The sequence below is a fragment of the Cibotium barometz genome, chromosome 33 (assembly GCF_041138505.1).
Source record: "Cibotium barometz isolate CiBa-2024 chromosome 33, ASM4113850v1, whole genome shotgun sequence".
Classification (NCBI taxonomy): domain Eukaryota; kingdom Viridiplantae; phylum Streptophyta; class Polypodiopsida; order Cyatheales; family Cibotiaceae; genus Cibotium; species Cibotium barometz.
The window spans coordinates 42,353,928-42,376,355 of NC_141078.1; the positions used below are offsets into that span (position 1 = coordinate 42,353,928).

Genomic DNA, 22,428 nt, shown 5'->3' on the forward strand with positions numbered 1-22,428 from the left:
TATGTACTACCTACCTAAGAACTACATCCACAATAATAGAAGTTGTACATGTAGATATGCTTTAAACAAAATTGGTACGTGGATCCCATTTTAAAAATAAAATAAAAATAGAAATAAAAGTAGTACTCCAACTTCCAAGGAAAAGGATTTTCAAAAATTAAGGCGCAATCAAATAATGTAAGGGCCCAGCCACCGGGTTATCCGGTCGCCCCTTTAGTCGCTGGCTACAGCCGGTCGCTGCCGGCACAAAATATATTTTTATAATGCCTCTAAAATAAAATGTTGGCCGTTCCTCCGAGCCGCTAAATTACCCTCTAAATCTCAGCTAAATTACCCTCTAAATCTGCGTCCAAATATAGCTGCGGTCAGTCAGCGCCAGCAAACCGCCTACCAAATCTGCCTCTAAATTTGTGGTTTTGTTCTTTTTTTTTGGGGGGCCAATTTCCGTTAATTTTTAAATGGCCGTGGGCTGCAAAGAAAATAATAATAATAATAATAATTGTATTTTTGTTCGTTACTTTTCGTAAACAACTTGTTTTTCCTCGGCACTCATATACCCAGTGCCCACTTTAAACATCGCACAGATTGATGCCCATAGCTGGCCCTCTAATCTCTTGTAATTAGCAGCGACTAATGCCAACCCACATCACAATTCGTCGATTAAACTTGGGTTTTGAGGAGCTCTAGGAGCCTGGACTTTTAAGCAAAGTGAGTTTGAATTTTTCTCCCTTTTTTTTTTGGTTGCAAGCAAAAGATGATCTATTTTTTCTGTTGATCCATTAATTCTGATTTCTTGGATACCAGTTGCCAATTTATTAAGTACGAGATTTCTTTTGGGGACCCATTTGGTCAAGGGAGATTAATTATAGACGCAGGGCATCAATTCCGCAGGTTTTGTATCAATACACACACCACGCACTCTCATGTATGTGTGTATATGTGAATATACTTAGGTGTGCACACATACCGATACATGTTCAGTTTGTCCGTACATGTATGTTTACATATATATGTACACACATGCATGCATGTCTTGACCCTCACATACACATGCATGTATGTCTTGACCCTCACATACACATGCATGTATGCATATGTTTGACAGGAAAAAAAATATCTGTTGGGTGGGTGAGTTTGACATTTATCAGCCATAGCCAGGTTTTACTGAAGGATCCTGAAATGCCGAGTGCACATAGTCATCCTCATTGTGCTCATGATAAAACAGCCTTATTGATCAACTGTATGACACCTTGCATGATTATTGAACTGGATTCACTAGTGCATGGAGCACAGGAGTGGAGTCCATACTGCTGTAATAGGTAATAGTGGGCTTTTTGTGTGGTGCTTCACCCACCATCACCGTTCAGAAATGGCACTGCTTGCTGCATGATTTCATGGTTATGCCATTCACATAAGAGCTTCAGAAACTTCATGTTGTGTGACTACCTCCTTGAGATGTAATGCAACATGCTCTACGAAGCAAGCAGGGTGAGGGCATCAGAAACAAAGGCCTGGGTGGGCCCAGCCTTTCATCCCTTTCCTTGGCAGTAAAGTTTTTGAGTACCCCTGGTCTTTAACACTTTTTAACCTCTGGGATCACAGTGTAGACATCGATTAGGACCAATGTGATCGCAGTATCAGAGCATGCAAAGCAAGCCAAATGGACAGAGTTGGAATCTCCAGGTCTACTAGATCGACCCCTTTTTCCCAATATTGCTACTCCTCATAAAAGCAGCAGAGTTTGCCAAGCTGTCTTTCTTTGCAGTCCTTCCATTTTGGAGGGGGACCAACAGGCTATAGGTTACACTTACCCTGTACTGGTGTGAACTGTTATGGTTGCCACTCTTGCTTTGAGTTTGATGGATGATGTGAATTGTCGTGGTGGACACCTTTGAGTTAAGGTTTCAGTCTTTTGTTCTTATACATATATGAACGAGGATCTAACATGCTTTGAGAAAAAACTGTGGTGTCTCACATGTCAGGTAGTTAAGGTGCCACAATGGGGGACAAAACCGACAGTGGAGATTTAGAAGATTATGAGATTTTTGACAACGATGCTACACGCGCAACACGGATGGCGGTTGTGGAATCCACACATTCCACTCCATGGATTAAACCAGAAGATATCAACCTTAAGCACAGGATTGGTAGGGGTCCTTTTGGGGATGTCTGGCTTGCTACCCTTCATAGTTCCAATGAAGATTTTGATGAGTTCCATGAGGTTGCTGCAAAGATTCTCTCTTTTGTGAATGATGAGCGAGTACCGGATTTGCTCTCAAAATTTTATCACATCTTTCAAAGGTGTCATAGCCTCAAACGAGTGAGCTGGCCACGAGGCATTTCTAGAAAAAATGATAAGGTGCACATTCTCTCCCTAAAACTTTTGAGTATGAGGTTTTACCTAATTTCTCTCTATTTACAAAAATTCATCAAGGCTTAGAACTTGAGTGCTTTTACATAATAACCATGCCTATGGGACTCATCAGGGGTAATGGATGGGTGTCCTTTTTTGAATGCTACATGTGGGCGCTCACACGTGCATGCACTCATATAGTGCGTGTGTGTACACACAGGTACAGCTACATTACTGCATGTACATAAGTGAACACATGCATAACATATGTAAGTGTACACACAGTTGGCATATATACACATATGAAATTGTGTGTGTGTGTGTGTGAGAGAGAGAGAGAGAGAGAGAGAGAGGTTATATCAAACCTCTGTGAAAGACCCAAAAGGTCTGTGAGACCAAAATGAGTTACATTAGTTCCTTCAGGTAACTGGATGGAAAAAGTGAAGAAAATAAAACAATTAGCTATATGCACAATAGTGATCATATAGTGACCATGAAGATCACCATCCCAGTACAAAAACTAGCCAACTGGTTCATATCCTGAATGTAAGGTACCACCTTTTGTATAATCACTGTGTGGGGGCAGAGAGAGAGAGAGAGAGAGAGAAAGAAAGAAAGAAGAAAGTCATATTAATGTCCGCGGAATGCCTTGAAGGCATATGGGACCAAAAGACATGACATCACAATCACTACAATCCACTTCGGGGTGCACTTAGGCACAAGTGCGCATAAGCGCGAACATTGAAAATAAAAATAAAAAGCTAAGGGTCAACTACCATGTGTAATATGAATGCTTGTGGTACGTAGGAGAGAGCTAGTTAGTGGGGTTTAGGCTTCCGGAAGTCTTCAATTATTGCTCTTCCTTCACGGTAGACAGCCCACTTTCCAGCTAGGCGGGCTTCTCGAACTTCAGCAAGTTCTGCACTTTTGTTTTTGAGCTGCATAGGTGTAAGCTCGTCTGCTAGCCACAGCTTGGTGCCTTGGAGAGAGAGAGAGAGAGAGAGAGAGAGAGAGAGAGAGAGAGAGCATTCTGGGTGTAGGTCTTGGGAGGCTATGGAACTCTGATCCCTGCTCTGGGACCCTGGGGAGGGTATGGAACTTTCCCTGCCTTGGCACCCTGGGGACAGTATAAAACTTTGATCCCTGCCTTGGGACCCCTTATTCCTCATTACCAGGCTTGTCGTGGGCAGAATGGGGCTAATTTCTTTTGGATGCTTCAGCTCATGTTCGTTCTGTGGTGTTGTCCATTTGGTTTTGACCAGGTTTGCCTCATTACAAAGTTTTACGAGGGCTCCATAGGGGATAAGATGGCTCGTCTCAAAGAGAATCGGATTTCATTGGCAGACGTGTTAAGGTGAGCTTATTTGCTTTAATTTTGAAAAGACCTTTTATGGATGCAAATGTTTACAAATGGGAGATTATGATGGGGTTTTCTTTTATTGGCGCATAGATATGGTTTGGACTTGGCTCTTGATGTATCGGAGCTTCACTCTGTCGGGATCATGGCACTCAACCTAAAGCCCTGCAACTTCCTATTGGATGACCAGGATAAGGCGATTCTGGGAGAGTTCGGCATCCCGTTGCTGCTTTTGGGCAGTTCGTTTTCTGATAACGAGGTGGCTGTGTGGTTGGGCACCCCTAACTACATGGCGCCCGAGCAATGGAGTCCTGATGTCCGTGGCCCCCTCTCTTTCGAGACAGATTCGTGGGGCTTTGCTTGCAGTATTATTGAAATGTTCACAGGAGCAAAGCCTTGGCACCACTGCTCTCCCGAGGAGATATTTTCTCTTGTTGTAATGAAGCGGGAGAAGCCCAAAATCCCAATCGACCTCCCCCCGACTATCAAAAATGTTATCAGGGGCTGTTTTGAGTACGATTATAGGAAGCGACCATCGTTTGGTGAGATTGTCCGTGCTTTTGAAAGGTAAGTTTAAAATTTCTTCCTTTTTTTTGAACATTGTTTTGCTTTGTGTCCATGCAAGAGACGATAACATATTGCAGGAGGGTTTCCAATGTTTACTTAGCTTAAGAATAGATGAGAGAGAGTCGAATTTTCCCATTTGAGATCTCTAGAGTCCTTAGGCTTCTGAACCTCCCAGTTGCCCAGTTTTGCCATGTGGTTGTGGTGTTTGCTCCTCAAGTAATGTCATGGGGCCTACTTCTTTGCGTATGGCTAGTTTGCTATGTCAGTGTCCTGCAGGTCTAGCAAAAGCTGTGGATGCTGTAGTACGGTCTTGAGTACATCGATGGGTTTTTCTTTTTCTTAAAAAAAAGGAAATTTCTAGTGTATAAATCGGAGGTCCAAGGATACTCTGCTGGAGCCAATCAGGAATGCGACAGTTCCACGGAATACCAGAGGCTCTATCAAACAAGAAGAGGCTTTCTCTCCGAATATGCATTAAGATCTCTAATCTGTAGTGGGTAGTCATGGAAGGCCCCTGAATCTTATTCCAGGGTATGCACAATATCTGACCAAAGAACTGATGGTACCTGAATGTGGAAAGTCTGCGTCCCCTCAATGGCCTCTGTACAGTGAGATCATCAAAAACGCTATGCACAAACCATTACTTCCATGTCGGGCTATAATCCTAACTGGAAGAAGCTCTGCATTGGCAATGGGCAATCTCCTCAATCCCCTCATGTAGATGCCACCCCTTAACAATTGTGTAACTACACCAGCTAGGTGTGAACAATGAAGATCCCTGGGTACTGCCTCGTGAACAATATGTGCGTCAACACTTAAATGTAATAGCCACAATGCACAAAACGACTGAAAGATACATCATTGTACAAGATAATCTGCAAGAGACAAGCATTGCACAGTTCACCACCACTAGGGCTGTGAATGGGCCGACCCCCCCAACTCCTGCCCCTGTGTACAAGATTCCAACGGCTTTCCAGCCAGATAATCCAATGCAAATTTGAAGACAAGTTACCCAAACAAGAGAGTGTGTCAGAGTAGTTTGTCGAAGCGAGACTCATTGAAAGAGTCAAAATAACCTGGGCACCAGTCTCATACACTTGGAGGGGAGTGAACACGAAACTGTCGTTCTGAAACCACGCATGAAGAGGCGCTCTCATACTAGAGCCTGACTTACACACTCACAGAGAACACAAACAAGTACATGCACATGAACAGGTACTAGTATGCGGTTTCAATAGCAGGTACTCAAACAGGTACACTTGGAGCTGGTTCACAGCAAGCATGCCTGGTCACTAATGTCGAGGATTAGCACTAGGTACGTAATAGGAGATAACTCTCTTGGCCATTGCTTTATTGCCACCTTTTAGGCAATATTCGTAGGCGAGCATCACCATTTGGGCATTCTCTGTGCCTTTGGGTGATGGGCATTCTCTGCGCTTGCAGGATTTGATTGTCCAGTTTACGGGTTGGGGATACCCCCTCATAAACAGTGTGAGTTTGTGGGCTAGAAACAGGTGTGAAGTATCACTCCCAACACTTAGTTTATTTTTGCAAAAGTTACATGATATAACATGGTCTTGTAGGGTTCACATTCATTAAAGAATGGGTGGACACAATTATAATAAAAGAGTGGACTATTTTGAATAATAGCCAGCGAGACAAGTGTTGGGTGTCCCTTTTATGACGAAGGGTGGGTAGTGTCATTTGCACACCCGTGCATCTTCGGCATGAACAGTCTTAATCCTTGATTAGTGCAGCAACTAGGACATAATATAGTGTCATCATCAGCATCATCTTTATCACCATCATTAGAAGTAGCAATATCAGCATTATCTACAGCATCATTATCTTCATCATCATCAACATTAACATCAATAGCATCATGGGAAGGTACAGAAGGCTATCGGCTGGTAGGATACCCTGTACAATAGGAAACTAGAAGCTAGGCAACAAGGAGCAGGTGTGGGCAGGACTAGAAGACAAGCACAACATTTATCAGTGAATATTCAAGGTTTTGTCCATATAACAGGCCAATTGCTTATATATAAGCACAAGTCATTTCGGTCATCATTCATTCAGTTCATTCAACAATCATCAGTAGAAGATATGTAAAAGGGCCAGGGTCACCCCTATGGGGTTGACCAAAGGCCTAAGTCATGTACAAGCATTTATGCAACCTTTTTATACCATATGAATAAAAGAAAACTCTGACATTGATCTCTCTCTTCTTTTCTCTCCTTTGTCTTAATCATCTTAATTTAGCATCAATGTTCTTAATCAAGCTTAGGGCTGTGGATCAATATAGCAAAGGCTTCCGCGCATGCAACATTGGTATTAGAGCATTCAAGCTCAGCCCACTAAGCATTGTCCCAAGGAAGGTGCACAATTACCAGCAGAAAGGATGCAACAAGGTAGCAAAATGGAGTGGTCTGTGCAACAAGCAAAGCTAGAGGAAGCATTCCCTGAGGGTATGTATGCATAAACGGTACATCATTAAGCTCTCAGATCAGTTCCGAAGGCCTAGCAACAGGCATGATTAGTTCCAGCAGGTGACCCACCGTTGTGTTAAGGGTAAGGGAAAAGAAGGCATGGGGACAACAGTTGAATAGATGCTTAGTGCTTCAGCAAGACTTGGAAGTGGAGATTAGGAGTGAAGGTGTTCAGACAAAAAGATCAGTCAAGTCAAAGTCAGTAAAGTAGAAGTCGAAGTCAGTAGCATTAAGTCAAAGTTAGTAGAAGTCCGAGGAGGAAGGATGATAGAGTGTCCACCCCGTAATCACCTTTAGCAGAAGGGAATGTCATGTGCACGCCTGTGCCATGGCTAATCTTCGGCATGAACAGTCTTAATCCGTGATTAGTGCAGCAATTAGGACAGCATGTAGTGTCATCATCAGCATCATCTTTATCACCATCATCAGCAGTAGCAACATCAGCATTATCTTCATCATCATCAACATTCACATTAGCAGCATCATGGGAAGGTACAGAAGGGCTGTCGGCTGGCAGCCAACACTCTGTTGACTGGCAGCATACCCTGCAAAGTGGGCGGCTAGAAGCTAGGCAACAAGCAGCAGGTGTGGGCATGACCAAAAGATAGGCGTAGCATTTATCAGTGAATATTCAGGGTTTTGTCCATATAATAGGCTGACAGCAGCATGCTGATGGCCGACTGCTTCCCAAAGTGTATATATAAGCACAAGTCATTTTAGTCATCATTAATTCAGCTCATTCAGCAATCATCAGTCTCATTCATTAGTAGAAGATATGTAGAAGGGCCAAGGTCATCCCTATGGGCCTGACTAAGGGCCTAAGTTATGTACAAGCATTTATGCAACCTTTTTGTACCATATAAATAAAAGAAAAACGTGACACCAATCTCTCTCTTCTCTGTTCTCTGTCTTAATCATCTTAATTCAACATCAATGTTCTTAATTAGACTTAGGACTGTGGATCGGTATAGCAAAGGCTTCCACGCATGCAACAGGTACTGGGTGTGGGCACTCTCTTTGGGCACCCCCCACACACTTATGGAAAGTGCGTGGCTAGGGAGCTAAGGTGGCCCACGTGTGGCACCAAGCCCAGTAGTAGGAATCTCTCTTCCCCATGGGTGTGTTGAGATATCAAGCTCAACTAGTGCTGGGACGGACATTGTTGACCCACTTGGGTGATAGCTTCCGCACTAATACCATTGGCATGGTTGGTAAGATTATGGTTGATATGCCGCTAGTGGATGCTAGTGGATGACAGGCCGTGTGACATCCACTTTGGAGTACTAGAGTTATGGCATAGTTATAGCGCCAGCTCATATAGTTGGGTTCACACTATAGATTGACCATTGTGTGTTATTGTAGGAGAGTAATTTCCCTTTATGTATATACTCTGATCTTTTAGATATGTGGTAGTAGAGAAGAGAAGAAGATAGAAGAAAATTTAGCCATCCCTCTCTCTCGTATCTTGCACTCTCTTGTGTGTGTGTGTGTTTGTTTGCAAGGAACTCAAGCTCTCCCTCTCCCCCGCATTCTCTTTATGGTATGAGAGTTCCGGTTCATGTGAGAGCTAAGGAGGCAAGCAAGAGGCAAGAACAAGCAAGCAAGGAAGCGGTATACGGGTAAGAGCATCATCATCTCTTCCTCTTCTTATTTAGGTACAAGTTACAACACCCCCTCGGTAGCTCCGTGAGCTACACATCTTCAATTGAGGAGCTGTCTTCGTAGACTTGGAGAGGCTTGTGTGGTACGTAGTACTTTGTACTGAAGTTTTGTGGCCAGGATCGCGTTCTGGGCGTGTTTTGGTCTTCGCTCGATCACTTCAAGGTATTTTTGACAGTTTTGAGAAGTTCTGGTTGAGAATTGTCTCTGGTCGAAATCTGGTTATAGTAGTGTAGTAGTGCATTTTGGGAGTGCAGACAGTGTTTGCACTTATATTGTTGATATTGGGTGTATGTACATATACTGTGGTCAGATCTGGTGAGTTGTGCTGACGTACCGTTGCAGCAGTCACAGAAGATACTGTTGTGTTATAGGTTGTATACAGAAATTGTCTGTTTGCAGGTTTCTGATTGTTGTAGGCAAACATGTCTGACGGACTCAATCAGATTGTCAGTGAGAAGTTGAATAAGAACAACTTCCATGCTTGGAAGTTCAGAATGACCAATTTTCTAATGGGTAAAGGATTTTGGGACTATGTCGAAGGAGACAATGAGGAGCCTCCAGAGTTGTTTGAAGAGAATGCCACTCCAACAAATATAAAGGCATTCAAGGATTAGAATTAGGGTGTAAGGAAGTCATGTATTGGCTTTCGATAAGTGTCACAGACACAATGATAGGACACACACAAGATGCCAACACTCCAACAATTGCATGGTAGAACCTGATGCAGATGTTCGAAACCAATACGAAGGCAAGCAAATTGCAACTAAAACAAGAGCTGCATACTGTGGAAAAGAAAAGCATGTCTATCAATGAGTATACTTTAAAGATCAAGGGCATTGTTGAATCCCTTGGGTCTATCAATGTATCGGTGGAAGAAGATGATTTGGTGAGTGTCTATTTGAATGGGCTTGGCAAAGTGTACAAGCCATTTAAGATCTTCATTGCTGTCAGGGAGAATGTTCCCAACTTTCGGAACTTAGTGTGTATGTTGAAAGTCTCTTGTTGTTGAAAGTAAGAACACATCAGAACGGGCCTTCTAGTCTAATTCAGGTAGAGGCAGAGGTAGAGGTTGTGGTCGAGACCAAGGTGGTGGTTGACAAGAAAACTAGAATTTTGGACAACAATAGTCCAATGATTCGAAGTAGCAGCAATCATACACAGGTGGAAGAGACCAGTCTAGAGGCAGGGAGAGCCAAAGAGCCTGAGGTGGTTGGTAAAGAGATCAAAGTGCAAATAGCATAGAGCACTATTATTGTGGCAAATCAGGGCACATGATAAAGGACTACTATAAAAAGCAGAATGACATTAAAAGTGAAAAATTACAGCAAGACAACTATGCATCATCTAGTAAATAGGGTGGTGATGACAAAAGTGAGCAACTGTTTGTGATACAACACATGCTTAGTTCCACAACAGGAGATGTGTTAGGATCTCAAAATATATGGTATATAGATTCTGGCGCGTCTAATCACATGACCAGTCATGGTGAGCGGTTTAGAGACATGCAGAAAATGGAAAAACCAAGTTATGTAGAAATAGGTGATGATATTACGCATCCCATTGCGCATGTTGGTAAAGTACCATTGTTTATGCAGGATGGCAAAAATGAAGTACTTGGCAGAGGTACTTCATGTTCCAAATGTTACAAAGAACCTGGTTTCTATTGGACAGTTGGTTGAGCAAGGTCTCCAGGTGAGGTTTAATGCTCAAGGATGTTTTGTGGAAGACTTCAAAATTAGTGTCGCTTGGTTGCAAAGGGTAATAGGAATGACAGGATATTTACTTTGGATGTGAACATGCCTGAGGTAAAGGTAGCCATGTTTGCGCATGGAACAGGTGTAAGCATATATTGACACATGACACAAGCTCATTGGTCATGTGAATATACAACGACTGAAGTCTATGCAGGCCCAAATATTGTTGTAGGTTTGTTAATGTTTAAGGTTGATAGTATGCATAAAGTATGTGAAGTATGCCAACTTGGTTAGCAGGCTAAACATGCTTTCCCACATGAAAAGCATGTCAGTGCAAGGCCATTAGATATTGTACATTCAGATATATGGGGACCGACCAAGACTGCAACAATTGCAGGTTGTAGGTATTATGTTACATTCATTGATGAACACACTAGGAAAGTGTGGGTTTACTTCATGAAGAAGAAAAGTGAGGTGTTTGCTCACTTTCAGAGATTTAAAGTTTTGGTCAAGAAGGAAAAAGGCATGCAAATAAAATGCTTGAGATCAAATTTCTCCAATGAGTTTAATGATTTCTTGAGAAAGCAGGGAATCAAGAGACAGTTTATATGCAAGCACACTCCGCAACAAAATGGTGTTGCAGAAAGAAAAATAGACACATTCTAGAAGTGGTACGTACCTTTATGGCTGAAAAGAATATGCCACATGATTTTTGGATAGAAGTAGTAGCAATTGCTATGTACATTATGAACACGACACCCACTGCAGCTGTTCATGGTATGATGCCTGAAGAGAAGTTTACAGGCATAAGACCGGATGTGTCTCACTTGAAAGTGTTTGGGTATATTGCATATGTGCATGTTCGTGATGAAGTAAGAACAGAGTTGGATCCAAAGGCAGAGAAATGCATTTTTATTAATTATGCTATGGAGAAGAAAGGTTATAGATGTTATAACCCTACCACTCGTGAGATGCGAGTAAGTAGAGATGTTGTCTTTGACGAGGTGAGTAGTTGGTATGCACCAACGGTGAAGGCAATAGAAGATGCAGATGTAAGAAGTGCTGATGCTGCATCACATGTAGAGGAGTAATCACAGATGCTTAGTGGACCTGGAGAGTCCTCTAGGATTGGATCCAATGTCAGTCCATGGCTAGGCAGGATGAGGACAGATGTAGGTACACATGTATCACGTAAAGGAAAGGAAAAGGTAGATTAACCTTTTGTGCCTAATCTGTCAGCAGGTCACTCATATGTGGATGATGACTCTAGCGGCTCTGAGCAGAGCCTTGATGGGGAGCTTGGCATTCCGTTTGTGGTTACTCCTAGTGTAAGGAGAACAAGGGCTGTTTTGAGGACACTTGGCAATGATCTAGGTGTATGCAAGTCTACGAGAGTTAGGTGCCTTGTTGACAGCTTGAGATATGATGGTTATACAGCCCATCATTATGCTAACATGGTTAAAGCAATATAGGAGTTGGAGCCCACTTGTTTTGAGCAAGCTGCTAGGTACTTGGAAATAAGAAATGGGAAGATGCCATGAATGAGGAGACGGCAGCATTGGATGCAAATGCAACATGGACTGTATATATGATGGATATAGAGTCCATCATTATGCTTACATGGTTAAAGCAATATAGGAGTTGAAGCCCACTTGTTTTGAGCAAGCTGCCAGGCACTTGGAAATAAGAAATGGGAAGATGCCATGAATGAGGAGATAGTAGCATTGGATGCAAATGCAACATGGGAGTTAGTGCCTTTGCCTTAGGAAAAGAAGGCAATTGGATGTAAGTGGGTGTATAAGGCCAAGCATAATGTTGGTGGTTCAGTGAGCAGGTATAAGGCAAGATTGGTTGCCAAGGACAATGCGCAAAATTATGGCATTAACTATGAGGAGACATTTAGCCCGGTCGTAAGAATAACCGTGAGAGCTGTCATTACTATGGCTGTAGCAAAGGGTTGGCAGATGAATGTAAAGAATGCCTTCTTGCATAGTGATTTGCTAGAAGAAGTATACATGATGCAGGCACCAAGGTATAAGAGTGATGCACACCCAGTATAGGTTACGCGAAGCCTTGTATTGCTTGAAGTAGGTACCCAGAGCATGGTCAAACAAGATCAGGGAGTATCTTGTTACCATTGGATTTCAGATATCCAATGCAAATTTTTCACTTTATGTAAAAAAGACAGATAGAGGGATCATGCTATTAGTTATCTATGTGGATGACGTGATTATCATTGGTGATAGTGATGCCAACATACGTGATGTCAAGAGGCTTTTGAAACAGAAGTTTGAGATGAAGGATTTGGGTGAGCTGTGGTATTTCTTGGACATAGAGGTAGTGAGACCACCTCATGGTATTTTGTTATTGCAGAGACAGTATGACTCGGACATGTTGTCCATGTATGATATGACAGGTTGTAAGCCTATTTTAGTGCCATTGGAGCATAACACAAAGCTTTCCGTAGATACAGGTGAGCTTTTGGAGGACCCCACTACTTACATGACCATTACTAGGCGAGACTTGAGCTATGTTGTTAGACTTGTGAGTCAGTTTATGTAGGCTCCTAGAAAGCCACACTTGGATGCGGCTAGACGGATTCTCATGTACATAAAGTCCACAGTTGTTTATGGACTTTTCTATGAGGTTGGTATAAAGATACAACTACATGGGTACATAGATGTTGATTGGGCTGGTAGTGTTGCAGACAGGAGATCTACCAGTGATTTTATGTTCTCATTTGGGAGTGTTGTTGTGAGTTGGAGCAGTAAGAAGTAGCCAACAATTGCCTTGTTGAGTATATAGAGGCAGAGTACAAGAATGTTGCTATGGCAGCTTGTGAGAGAGCTTGGACCATCATGTCTAGGCCTCAAGCAAGTCAGGGTTCCGTATAATTGCGGTACTTCTATTTGAAGACCCAATTACTAAGGGTAAGCCCGTGGATAGGACAATTGTCATTTATTGTGACAACACAAGTAGCATACAATTGGCTAGTAACCTAATATACCATGCTAGAACGAAGCACATTGAGGTGCAGTATCACTTTGTGAGAGAGAAGGTTCTAGCAGGTGATGTAGATTTGGTATATGTCATCACAGAGGATTAGGTAGCTGACATTTTCACGAAGGCATTGAGCACAGAGAAGCTCCATAGGTTACTTGGAGTGCAATGTGTGAAGTTGAGCTCAAGGAGGAGTGTTGAGGTATCGAGCTCAACTAGTGCTACGACGAACATTGATGACCCACCTGGGTGATAGCTTCCACACTTGTATCATTGGCATGGTTGATAAGATTACGGTTGATATACCACGAGTGAATGACAGGCTGTGTGACAACCACTCTGGAGTACTAGAGTTATAGCATAGTTATAGCACTAGCTCATATAGTCGGGTTCACACTATAAACCGACCATTGTGTGTTATTGTAGGAGAGTACTTACCCTTTATGTATGTACTCTTATCTTTTAGATATATGGTAGTAGAGAAGAAAAGAAGATGGAAGAAAATTCAGCTATCCATCTCTCGTGTCCTGCACTCTCTTGTGTGTGTGTGTGTTTTTGCTTGCAAGGAACTCAAGCTCCCCCTCTTCCCCGCATTCTCTTTAGGGTGGACTGGTCAACAACGGCCTATGTAAGGAAAGATCAGAAAAGAAACACATCAAGCCGTTCATCATTACAAAAAGCTTGTACACCTACCGTTGTCGTGTCGAACATGCTTTGCAGGCTATTGCCCCTTCCGTACTTGTTGAGGTCACTCTGCTGAACCAATTGTGTCACCAACTATACCCAGCTGTACTACTACTGTAGCTACTGCTCCTTGCTGATGTCATCAGCTTTGTACTTGTTGTTTCATACCTTGCAGGTCTGTTGATGTCCCTAGAAAAACCCTAATCTGCAGATTTGATTGTGTTAGCTAAAGTCATCATTTTGCTGTGCATAAATCTGTCACCTATGATTGGCTCTCTATTGCCTGTTGGAGTCTGCTCATTGTTGGGGAGAGTGTGAAGCCGGTCACTCAGTGCCTGTGAAGAAAAAGACAGGTGGACGACTCTGGGTTTGTGAAGACCTGTCTGGACACTGTAGTTCTACATCCGCATCCTTGGCTAGCCGGTCTTCCCAGGAACACGCATGTATGTGTATGGATGCCTACATAGAGTAGGCTATCTTGTGTTGGTCTTCTGGTGCTATAGACACCTGATTATACCCGGAAAACCCATCTAAGAAGATGTACGCTTTCCTCCCAGCCATTATTTCCAAGACATGTTCGGTATACGGTAATGGGTAATGGTCCTTTTGAGTGGCCGCATTTACTTTTTTAAGATCAACACATACTCTCAGTTTCCCATTCTTTTTAGGTACTATCACAATAGGTGACAACCAATCCATATGTTCGATCTCATAGATAAAGTCAGTAGCAATGAGCTTATCAATTGCCAGGTGTCCTCAAAACAACCCTAGTTCTCCTTACACCAGGAGAAACCACAAACAGAATGCCAAGCTTCTCATAGTGGCTCTGCTCAGAGCCACTAGAGTCACCATCCACATATGAGTGACTTGTTGACAGATCAGGCACAAAAGTTTGATCTACCTTTTCCTTCTCTTTCTGTGATACATGTGCACCTGCATCATTCCTCAGCCTGCTTGACCATGGGATAACATTGGATCCACTGCTCGAGGACTCCCCAGGTCCACTCAGCACCACCTGTGATTGCTGCTCTGCATGTGGTCCAACATCAGTACTTCTTACACGACTAGCAAGGTCCAGGGGATTGGGGAATGTGGAGCTGCTCTTGGGACTTGGTGAACTCGGCATTGACTCATCATGATTTTGGTAACTGATTTCATTCAAAATTGATGATGGAAATTTGGCTTGTTGTGCTTATGAAGCTTGTATCAATTACTCCTTGTTAATACAATATTATCAAGGAATGGGGGGGTTTGGTCCATTCTGGCCTAATGTCAATTCGTTTTTCAGCATTGCTATCTTGTATTTGGTTCTGCCATTTCAATTGTTGTTTAATTGTATTAATAGTAAAAGTGTGACGAGATTGTGCTCAATACTAGACGGGGATATTACATGAGTGTAGATTGATTAGGGCAGTTTTGAAAGCCCTATAGGTGTCTAGAGGTGCCCAAGACATAAAGCAATGGTTACTGGGCATAATATGAACATGTTTGGTGAGCTTTTTGACTATATTTTTGGGACCTGAAAACTAATGGCCAACGTGAACATAGTCACCAGAAACACGAAACGGGAACAAAAAGGTTCGAGGAATGGAAATGGGAAAATGAGAAACGACCATGGAAACGGATGGGGTCCTGAAATGGAGAAACATGTTTCTAGGGATTGAAACTATGGACCTGAATCTGACATGCCATCAGATCTCAATATCTACGGAGGTCATGGGTTATTCATGGGCATTTAGAGACCAAGGGTTTGAAGCCAAGACCAAGGGAAATGGCAACCAAGGCATTTGGATCACCAAAGAAGCTGTGAATCAGCAAGACAGAGCTGTCCTCATGTGCATTAGAGCATACAAAGTAGATAGGCATACATGAACTGGATCTCAGTCAAAGGTATCATTGTACCAAAGAAGCTATGAATCAGCAAGACACAATAATTCTCATGTGCGTTAGCGCATATAAAGTAGATAGACATACACACCCTAGCATATTTTTTGAATAATTATTATTATTTAGTTTTCTTGGATTTATCTCATTTATTTCTTATAGAAAATCTTATAGTATGATTTTTTTCTCTTTCTAACTCCAATGTGCAGGGGGTGCATGTGTGCACATGGGAAGGTCCCAAATAATTTGTGCACATGGCAACTTGGTCATTGATCTTAAATATTATTTTTCTAATTTCTCAATTACTCAGACTTCCAAGTCTCTCCCATTAAATATACACCTTATTAAAAAATTCACACTCACTAGAAAGTGCACAAGAAATAATACCTCGGTTACATTAGGATATTAGGATATGGAAAGAGGGATCTTATATTCTCCCTCACTTGAAGATCCGAGATGTCCTCATCTCGCAAACTAAAGAGGGATAATCTTTCTTGGATTCTTCCTGTTTCTCCTAGGTAGCATCCTCAGTCGGGAAAAACTTCCTCTTGATTAAATATTCTTTTAAGATCTTGTTTCTAAGGAGCTTTTCTCTCACGTCCAAAACTTCTTTTGGTTCCGATTCCACTTGTGTGTTTCTGCAAGTAATTTGATTAGCATTAATTTGTCATGCTTATTATTAATCATAGATCAAGCATGCTTCCGCGTAGTTAGCAAGTTAGTTGCCAACATTGCTCTACTTCGCATATATGGGTCAATATCTATCCCCTATGCCATAAGGTCCTTGTTTGGCATGGGGTATAAGATTATGGTATGACAGGCTGACATTGGAGGTTCTAATTGATGATCTTACCCACTTTATTCCTAAGTCGGTGATAAGGCTTTTCTTTCTCTGTTGACGCTGATACTTGATACTAAACCTGGTTTCATGCAATTTAGAAGCACCTTTGAGATTGTCTTCTTCTCTTGCAAAGTAGAATGGACCAAGGAGAGGAAACAGCGCCATGCTTTTACTCTTGGACTTTTAGAAGGCTTACAACAAGGTTGACTGGGATTCCTTGCAGGCCACCCTCATACTTATTAGATTTTCAGAGTATTGGATCATAGGGGTGTCTTCCTCGAAACTAACAGCTTTGAGTAGAGTTCCAGAGTGATGGATTAGAGGGGTGTCTTCATTGTTCTCAAGATGGGGTCTCAAGATTCCAAATATGGAATTCAACTGCATGACGAGAAGTCATTTTGACTTGGATCTTCCATGTAACGGAGGGAGGGCATTTATATGTATAGATCAATATGTCAGATTTCACCTCTCTATTGTTTGAGAGGGGCCAAAAGGCGAGCTACTTGTTTTCTTACCTTTTCTGGACGTTGTGATGTATTCTCTTTCATTCTACCCAATGGTGCCATTTGCCGATCATTGGAGCCTTTTGTCCAATGACAATGGGAAATTGGCTTTGTTTTTAGGGCAACGCTGGTGAGCTGCCACCTGGCTCTTGCTGTTGCAGGCATCATACTGAATTGATGTGTTATTTTTTTTTTTGCAATTGTTGATGCTTATAAATTTAGTGTTTTTTTTTCACTGCATGCTTTTTTTCTCTTAACTATTGATGCTTATTGACTATTATTTTAATGGTCTTGTGCAGCCCCGAGGTTATGTTCATAGAAGGGGATTGGGTACACGTGAAAGATAGGTCAGATGGGAAAGTTGCAGTTGTGAAAACTGTTGTGGGTTCTGATAGTATTGTCTTGCAGTACTTTGACAAGAAGAATGAGTTGGTGAACTATGATGGGATTAGCAAGATGTCCCTCTGGAAACACTCTTTTAGAGTTGGGGACCTAGTTCAACTCAAAGAATCTCCAGTTCCAAAGGATTTCACTGAATTGCAAGAGCTCATAAGAACAGAGGGAACCATTGTTGCCATAGACAAGAGAGCCGGCACTATCCTTGTCAAGTTTTCAGAGTCTCAAGAGCCCGTGTATGTGAGCCCAGCTGCCATAGAGAGAGTCTCCTTGGGTTTTGTTGTGGGAGATCTTGTTCGCCTTCGTGAAGGCTGGCATTCAGATTCCTCAGCAACATCGGTCCGAATCCCCTCTTCTGTTGGCATGGTACACGTCATTGAAACAAATGGCAAGCTTAAAGTGGCATTTTTAGGCCGGGAGACACTGTGGACTTGTAATCCAAGGGAGTTGGAAAAAGTGAAGCCTTTCCATGTGGGACAATTTGTCAAAGTGCGAAGTGATGTTGTCTCACCTCGTTTCCAGTGGCCACTAAGAAAAGATCGATGTTGGGATACTGGCAAAATCACTCGTATTGCTCCCAATGGTGGTCTTGTGGTCAGCTTTCCTGGGCGTATATGGAACTGGGATGAGTGGTGGGCTGATCCTGAAGAGGTTAAAGTTGTTCAGATGAATGACTATGACAGTTTGGTTGACAAGTATCATCACTTGGAAGCCATGCATTGGTCGGTGCGCCCTTTTGTGTTTGCCGTGCTGTCGTTTGTTGCTGTGAAACTAGGGGCAGAGGTCATCCGTGCTCTTCCCTTGCCAGGAAAAGGCAAGAAAAAGGAGGGTAAAGAGAAGGAAAAAATAAAAATGGAGTTAGTCACAGATGGGCAAGGCCAAGGAAAAGATCCTAATTCAGGAAACCCTTTGTGGTTGCCCCCGTCAGTGGCAAATATACTGTTCAGGGAGGGTGCACCGGTCTTACAATAATTTGGTGCCCAAACTCTTGTATCAATTTGGGGGATTTGATCAAGTGTACATAGCAAATTATGTGGTGGCTCAATGAATCTGCAACTATATTATGGTCTATAATTCAATCACTTATTGCGGGTGTTCACTGGGTAAGGACATTGTACAGGCATTTATATTGAAACATTGTACAGGTGTAAATGTGTTTCTGATACGCGTGGATTCTTTGTAATATAATGTAGATGACATTTGAAAGTGAGTCTTCTTTTGTTTTTATTTACAGTTCTTGCAGCACCGATGCTTGTCAGCTTTAACTTCACTCCTTTTTTTCATCAAAGAAAGGAACCTTTAATCAGTAGAAAAAGAAGCCACTGCCATAGGCAGATTACAACCCTTGCTAGAGGAAAAGAGGGGAAGGGGGGCTCCCTTCATGGCTGGCTGCTCTGGGAGGGAGGCTACATCCTTGGGGGAGGGGGGAAGCCACACTGGGGCTGTAATGCCAAGTAAGACTGCTATTGTCTCGGGTGAGCAAGGGACCGGTGCCTAGGAAGGCATGCATATGCTGTATGATCTCTGAGTCACCTTGCAAGCATTTCCAGCATCCCTGGAGTGTGTGGGATGTCTCACCCACATGGACACACACATTGCAAACACACAGAAATTGGCAGTCATGGCTTTGCAAGCACAGGATGCCTTCACAAGCATGGAGGAGATTCTACTGTTGCATGTTGTAGGAATTTCCTCACATGGCCATAGCCAAGGCCATGGGGAGGTGAGCCAGGTTCCCATGTGCTGTTAATCTTGGTTGGCTTGCTTTAATCTATGGCCTTCTGAGGCTTGTTTGTCATGGCCTTGGCTATGGCCATGTAAGGAAAGAAAGGGGGCTACCCCCTTTATTTCCTCTCATTGCTATAGCCAAGGCCATTGGGGGTGAGCCATGTGTTGGTCTTTGGTTGAGTGTAGTATAATGTTGGTCTTGGACTAGATTGAAGGTCTATCTTGGCTTCTAATCACAGAGTTGAGAGGGTTGAGAGTTTCAAGGATCGGGGTTGATGGTCTTGGACTAGATTGAAGCTCTATCTTGGTTTCTAATCACAGAGTTGAGGGTCAAGAGTGGCAAGAAGGATAAGACTTGAAGCGGCTCTTCTATATGGCATTCCAGCCAATCTCAACCCCCGGTGATGCTGCAAGGCTGCATCTCATTCAACTTGTCAGAGGAGGCTTGGTTGGGGACTCCTCGACACTTCAAACCTTGGATACCAATGGCCTGCTTGTTTGCCATGGCCTTGGCTATGGCCATGAGAGGAAAAAAAAGAAGCCCCCCTTTTTTTTCCTCACACGGCCATATGACATGTTCTTGGATATGCTAATCATAAGAATTTGCTTGATTTGGTGCTTAAATATATTTCCTGACTCTGTCCATTTGCATATGCAACATGCCCATTAGTAATCCAATCTGTATGTTTCATCAGACATGCTTCTCACAAATGCATCTACTTTCCTTACATTTGGAAGAAATGTTACAAAGCCATTAAGAATCTTCAAAGCATGCATGAAAGAGTTTTCAATTACCTTCTTAATGGCGTTATTTCAAATAAACCCACTATCTTCCCATGCACGATGTATCCCTTGACTGCTCTACTATATATCTGCTCTGCTATATGATGTATCCTCTTTAAGCATTTACTGAAAGACAGATTTATGCACATCCAATTTGTATCCATGGCCTTGGCTATTGATTGGAGACTTGGAGGATGGTGGAGCCTTGTGACATAGCTGGCAGCTCTCGTGATTGCCTGGGCACTATAATTTTGATCATGGTCTGTGTGTGTGCTGTTGCCGTTGGTTGAGTAGTATACTGTTGGTTGTGGTCCTTGACACTTTAAATCTTGGATACCAATGGCTTGCTGTTTGCCATGGCCTTGGCTATGGCCATGTTGTTTGCTATGGCCAAGACCATGGGGGGGTGAACCATGTTCCCATGCATGATAATATAGCATAGAGGAGTGCCAGTGCTAGTGTTAGTAGTGGAGCCAATGTTGGTTCTTTTACTAGTTGAATTACTATTGAAATTGCTAGTGTTGGTGCTATTAATAGTGTTTTTATTTCTATAGCTATTGCAAGAGCTAGTGATTATGATAAATTGTGGCATTTAATGTTATTATTGCTGCTACCAATGCTAGTGATGTGTGCTGGCAGGGTTGCTAGTGATACTAGAGAGTGTTAACAAGAAACTAACAAACAATTTTTAAGATCACTCCGTGCAAAAACACACCTACCATTCTTAGCTTGTAGGTGTGTGTGACATTGTTTCTAGCCTCTCCAAGAGCATCATGCTTATGAATTTTGGCAGAGAACTTGTGTACATGGTCTTGTGCATAGTGCAAAGGTTCACAAAACACAACAGATGGTAGGGGTGTTTGTGTGAAAAGATGAAAAACGCCCACCACCTCATCATCTTCTAAGGAGAGGCCACAAGCAGCACAATTCTTTTTCCACTTTAGTGAGGCACTTTTGGTGGTAATAGAAGTAGTGCATCATGGTTCTTGGCTTGCACGAAAACTCCATTATCTACATTGAGAATTCCACATATGCTTGACATTATTGGACATGCTCCTCATGCTGTAGCAACTTCTCCTACCAAGCAAGATGCAAACTTTCAGCTTGTCCTTGGCATGCCTTAGAAGAAATACCACCCCCTCATTTCAATGGATGTATTGACCTTGGTGTTCTCAAGGGCTCTTAAGGGATTACACAATCAAACATGTGCCCTCCTGTAGCTTCTCGTTGGTGCCCCTCAAACAACCAGTACCCTTGGTATTGAGTCAGGATATGGGGAATTTCATTGGAAAATTTAGTATGTGTCTTGTGTTTCAAAATGTTACCACAACTTTTAACTAAATTAAGGTTAAAGCTCCCTCAAGGAGCTTGAAAGTACCATGAGACACTTGCTAGGCTTCCTTGTCACAAAAAGTTTTGCATGAGAGGTCTAGCCTCTCAGAGCACCCCCAAGCTTTGTACACAACCATGTTTCACAATTTTATGTTTTCCCTTCACAAATCAACATAATTTGTAAGCTGCTCACTCACAAACAACTAATGACATCTTCCTCTTGATGCCTTTACCTTATACCTCTGAATCAAGAATATGTACCTTAGATGTTGGTTTTTAGCCAAAATCACATTATTTATAACCCACTTTAATACCTTAGCACCAACTTCATAATATTTTTAGCCCAAATCACATTATCAATGACCTATCACCAACTTCAGGATTTTCACCACATAATGAACTTTCCAAGGCTTCTCACTAGCTTTCTTTCCTAGAGTGATGTCTGCCATATAAAAGTCCCCAAAAAACAAACAAGGCAGCCTCCTCTTAGAAAGAAAGAGAATGGGGCCTGTATCAAGACTTTCTATATCATAGAAAACATACGGGTCTGCATCAAGACTTTCTCTATCATAGAAAACATATGAACTAAGGAAAGTTGCATGATTCTGGAATGTAGGATTAAGTGATAAGACACAAATGAGCACAAAAAAGTAACTCCTAATATTTCATAGCATCATATGAATAACTTTTTGTCTCCCAAATTGCACAAATACTTTGCTAATGGAACAAAATCACTCTTTGTTCAATTGAGAGAGTAACATGCCATAAGGACTTGCCACTAATGTGGGATATTGACTGACAGTAAGTCAAGAACATTACCTGAAACCTGACATCTTCACATATATAGTGGTTTTTAGGTGCAACACCTTCTAGGATGGGATCAAAAGGTAGAGGGAAGTCTTTTACCAAAGGTAATTTATGCCTATTCTTCATGCAATCTATTAAAGTAGAAAACATCACAAAAGATAATGAAGTGATAGTAGAGTAGCCTTTGGAAACCCTTGGTGGCCCCACCTTGACTCAAGTGGACGTGGATGCTACTCGAGGTGATGAGATCCTAGACAGGGATCGGATTTTTTTTTTCAACCCTTAAAATTAAAGGCAATGCTTAAGCTTAATCGGGATTTAGACTTAAAAATCATACAAATGCTGGGA

General features: G+C 42.3%; 1 protein-coding gene across 3 annotated transcripts; it reads left to right on the forward strand.

Moving 5' to 3' along the window:
- Positions 1-491: 491 nt before the first annotated feature.
- Positions 492-18,657, forward strand: LOC147619583 (protein KINASE OF THE OUTER CHLOROPLAST MEMBRANE 1-like). Of its 3 annotated transcripts, none has more exons than XM_086773249.1 (5): positions 492-708; positions 1,987-2,359; positions 3,616-3,707; positions 3,804-4,277; positions 17,334-18,657. In XM_086773249.1, exons 2-5 carry the CDS (start codon positions 2,000-2,002, stop codon positions 18,400-18,402), a joined length of 1,995 nt encoding a protein of 664 aa, XP_086629375.1. In that variant the 5' UTR covers positions 492-708; positions 1,987-1,999; the 3' UTR covers positions 18,403-18,657. The 3 variants fall into 3 exon arrangements, with proteins under 3 accessions (XP_086629375.1, XP_086629373.1, XP_086629374.1); XM_086773247.1 differs by having other exon boundaries at positions 550-708; positions 1,983-2,359; XM_086773248.1 differs by lacking the exon at positions 492-708 and adding an exon at positions 1,195-1,800 and having other exon boundaries at positions 1,983-2,359.
- Positions 18,658-22,428: the final 3,771 nt, after the last annotated feature.

Bases quoted from the DNA above. Each gene is read 5' to 3' on its own strand.
- LOC147619583 (XM_086773249.1), top strand. From the start codon at position 2,000: ATGGGGGACAAAACCGACAGTGGAGATTTAGAAGATTATGAGATTTTT. The intron at 3,708-3,803 runs GTGAGCTTATTT...ATTGGCGCATAG, and splicing joins TCATTGGCAGACGTGTTAAG to ATATGGTTTGGACTTGGCTC. The intron at 4,278-17,333 runs GTAAGTTTAAAA...GGTCTTGTGCAG, and splicing joins ATTGTCCGTGCTTTTGAAAG to CCCCGAGGTTATGTTCATAG.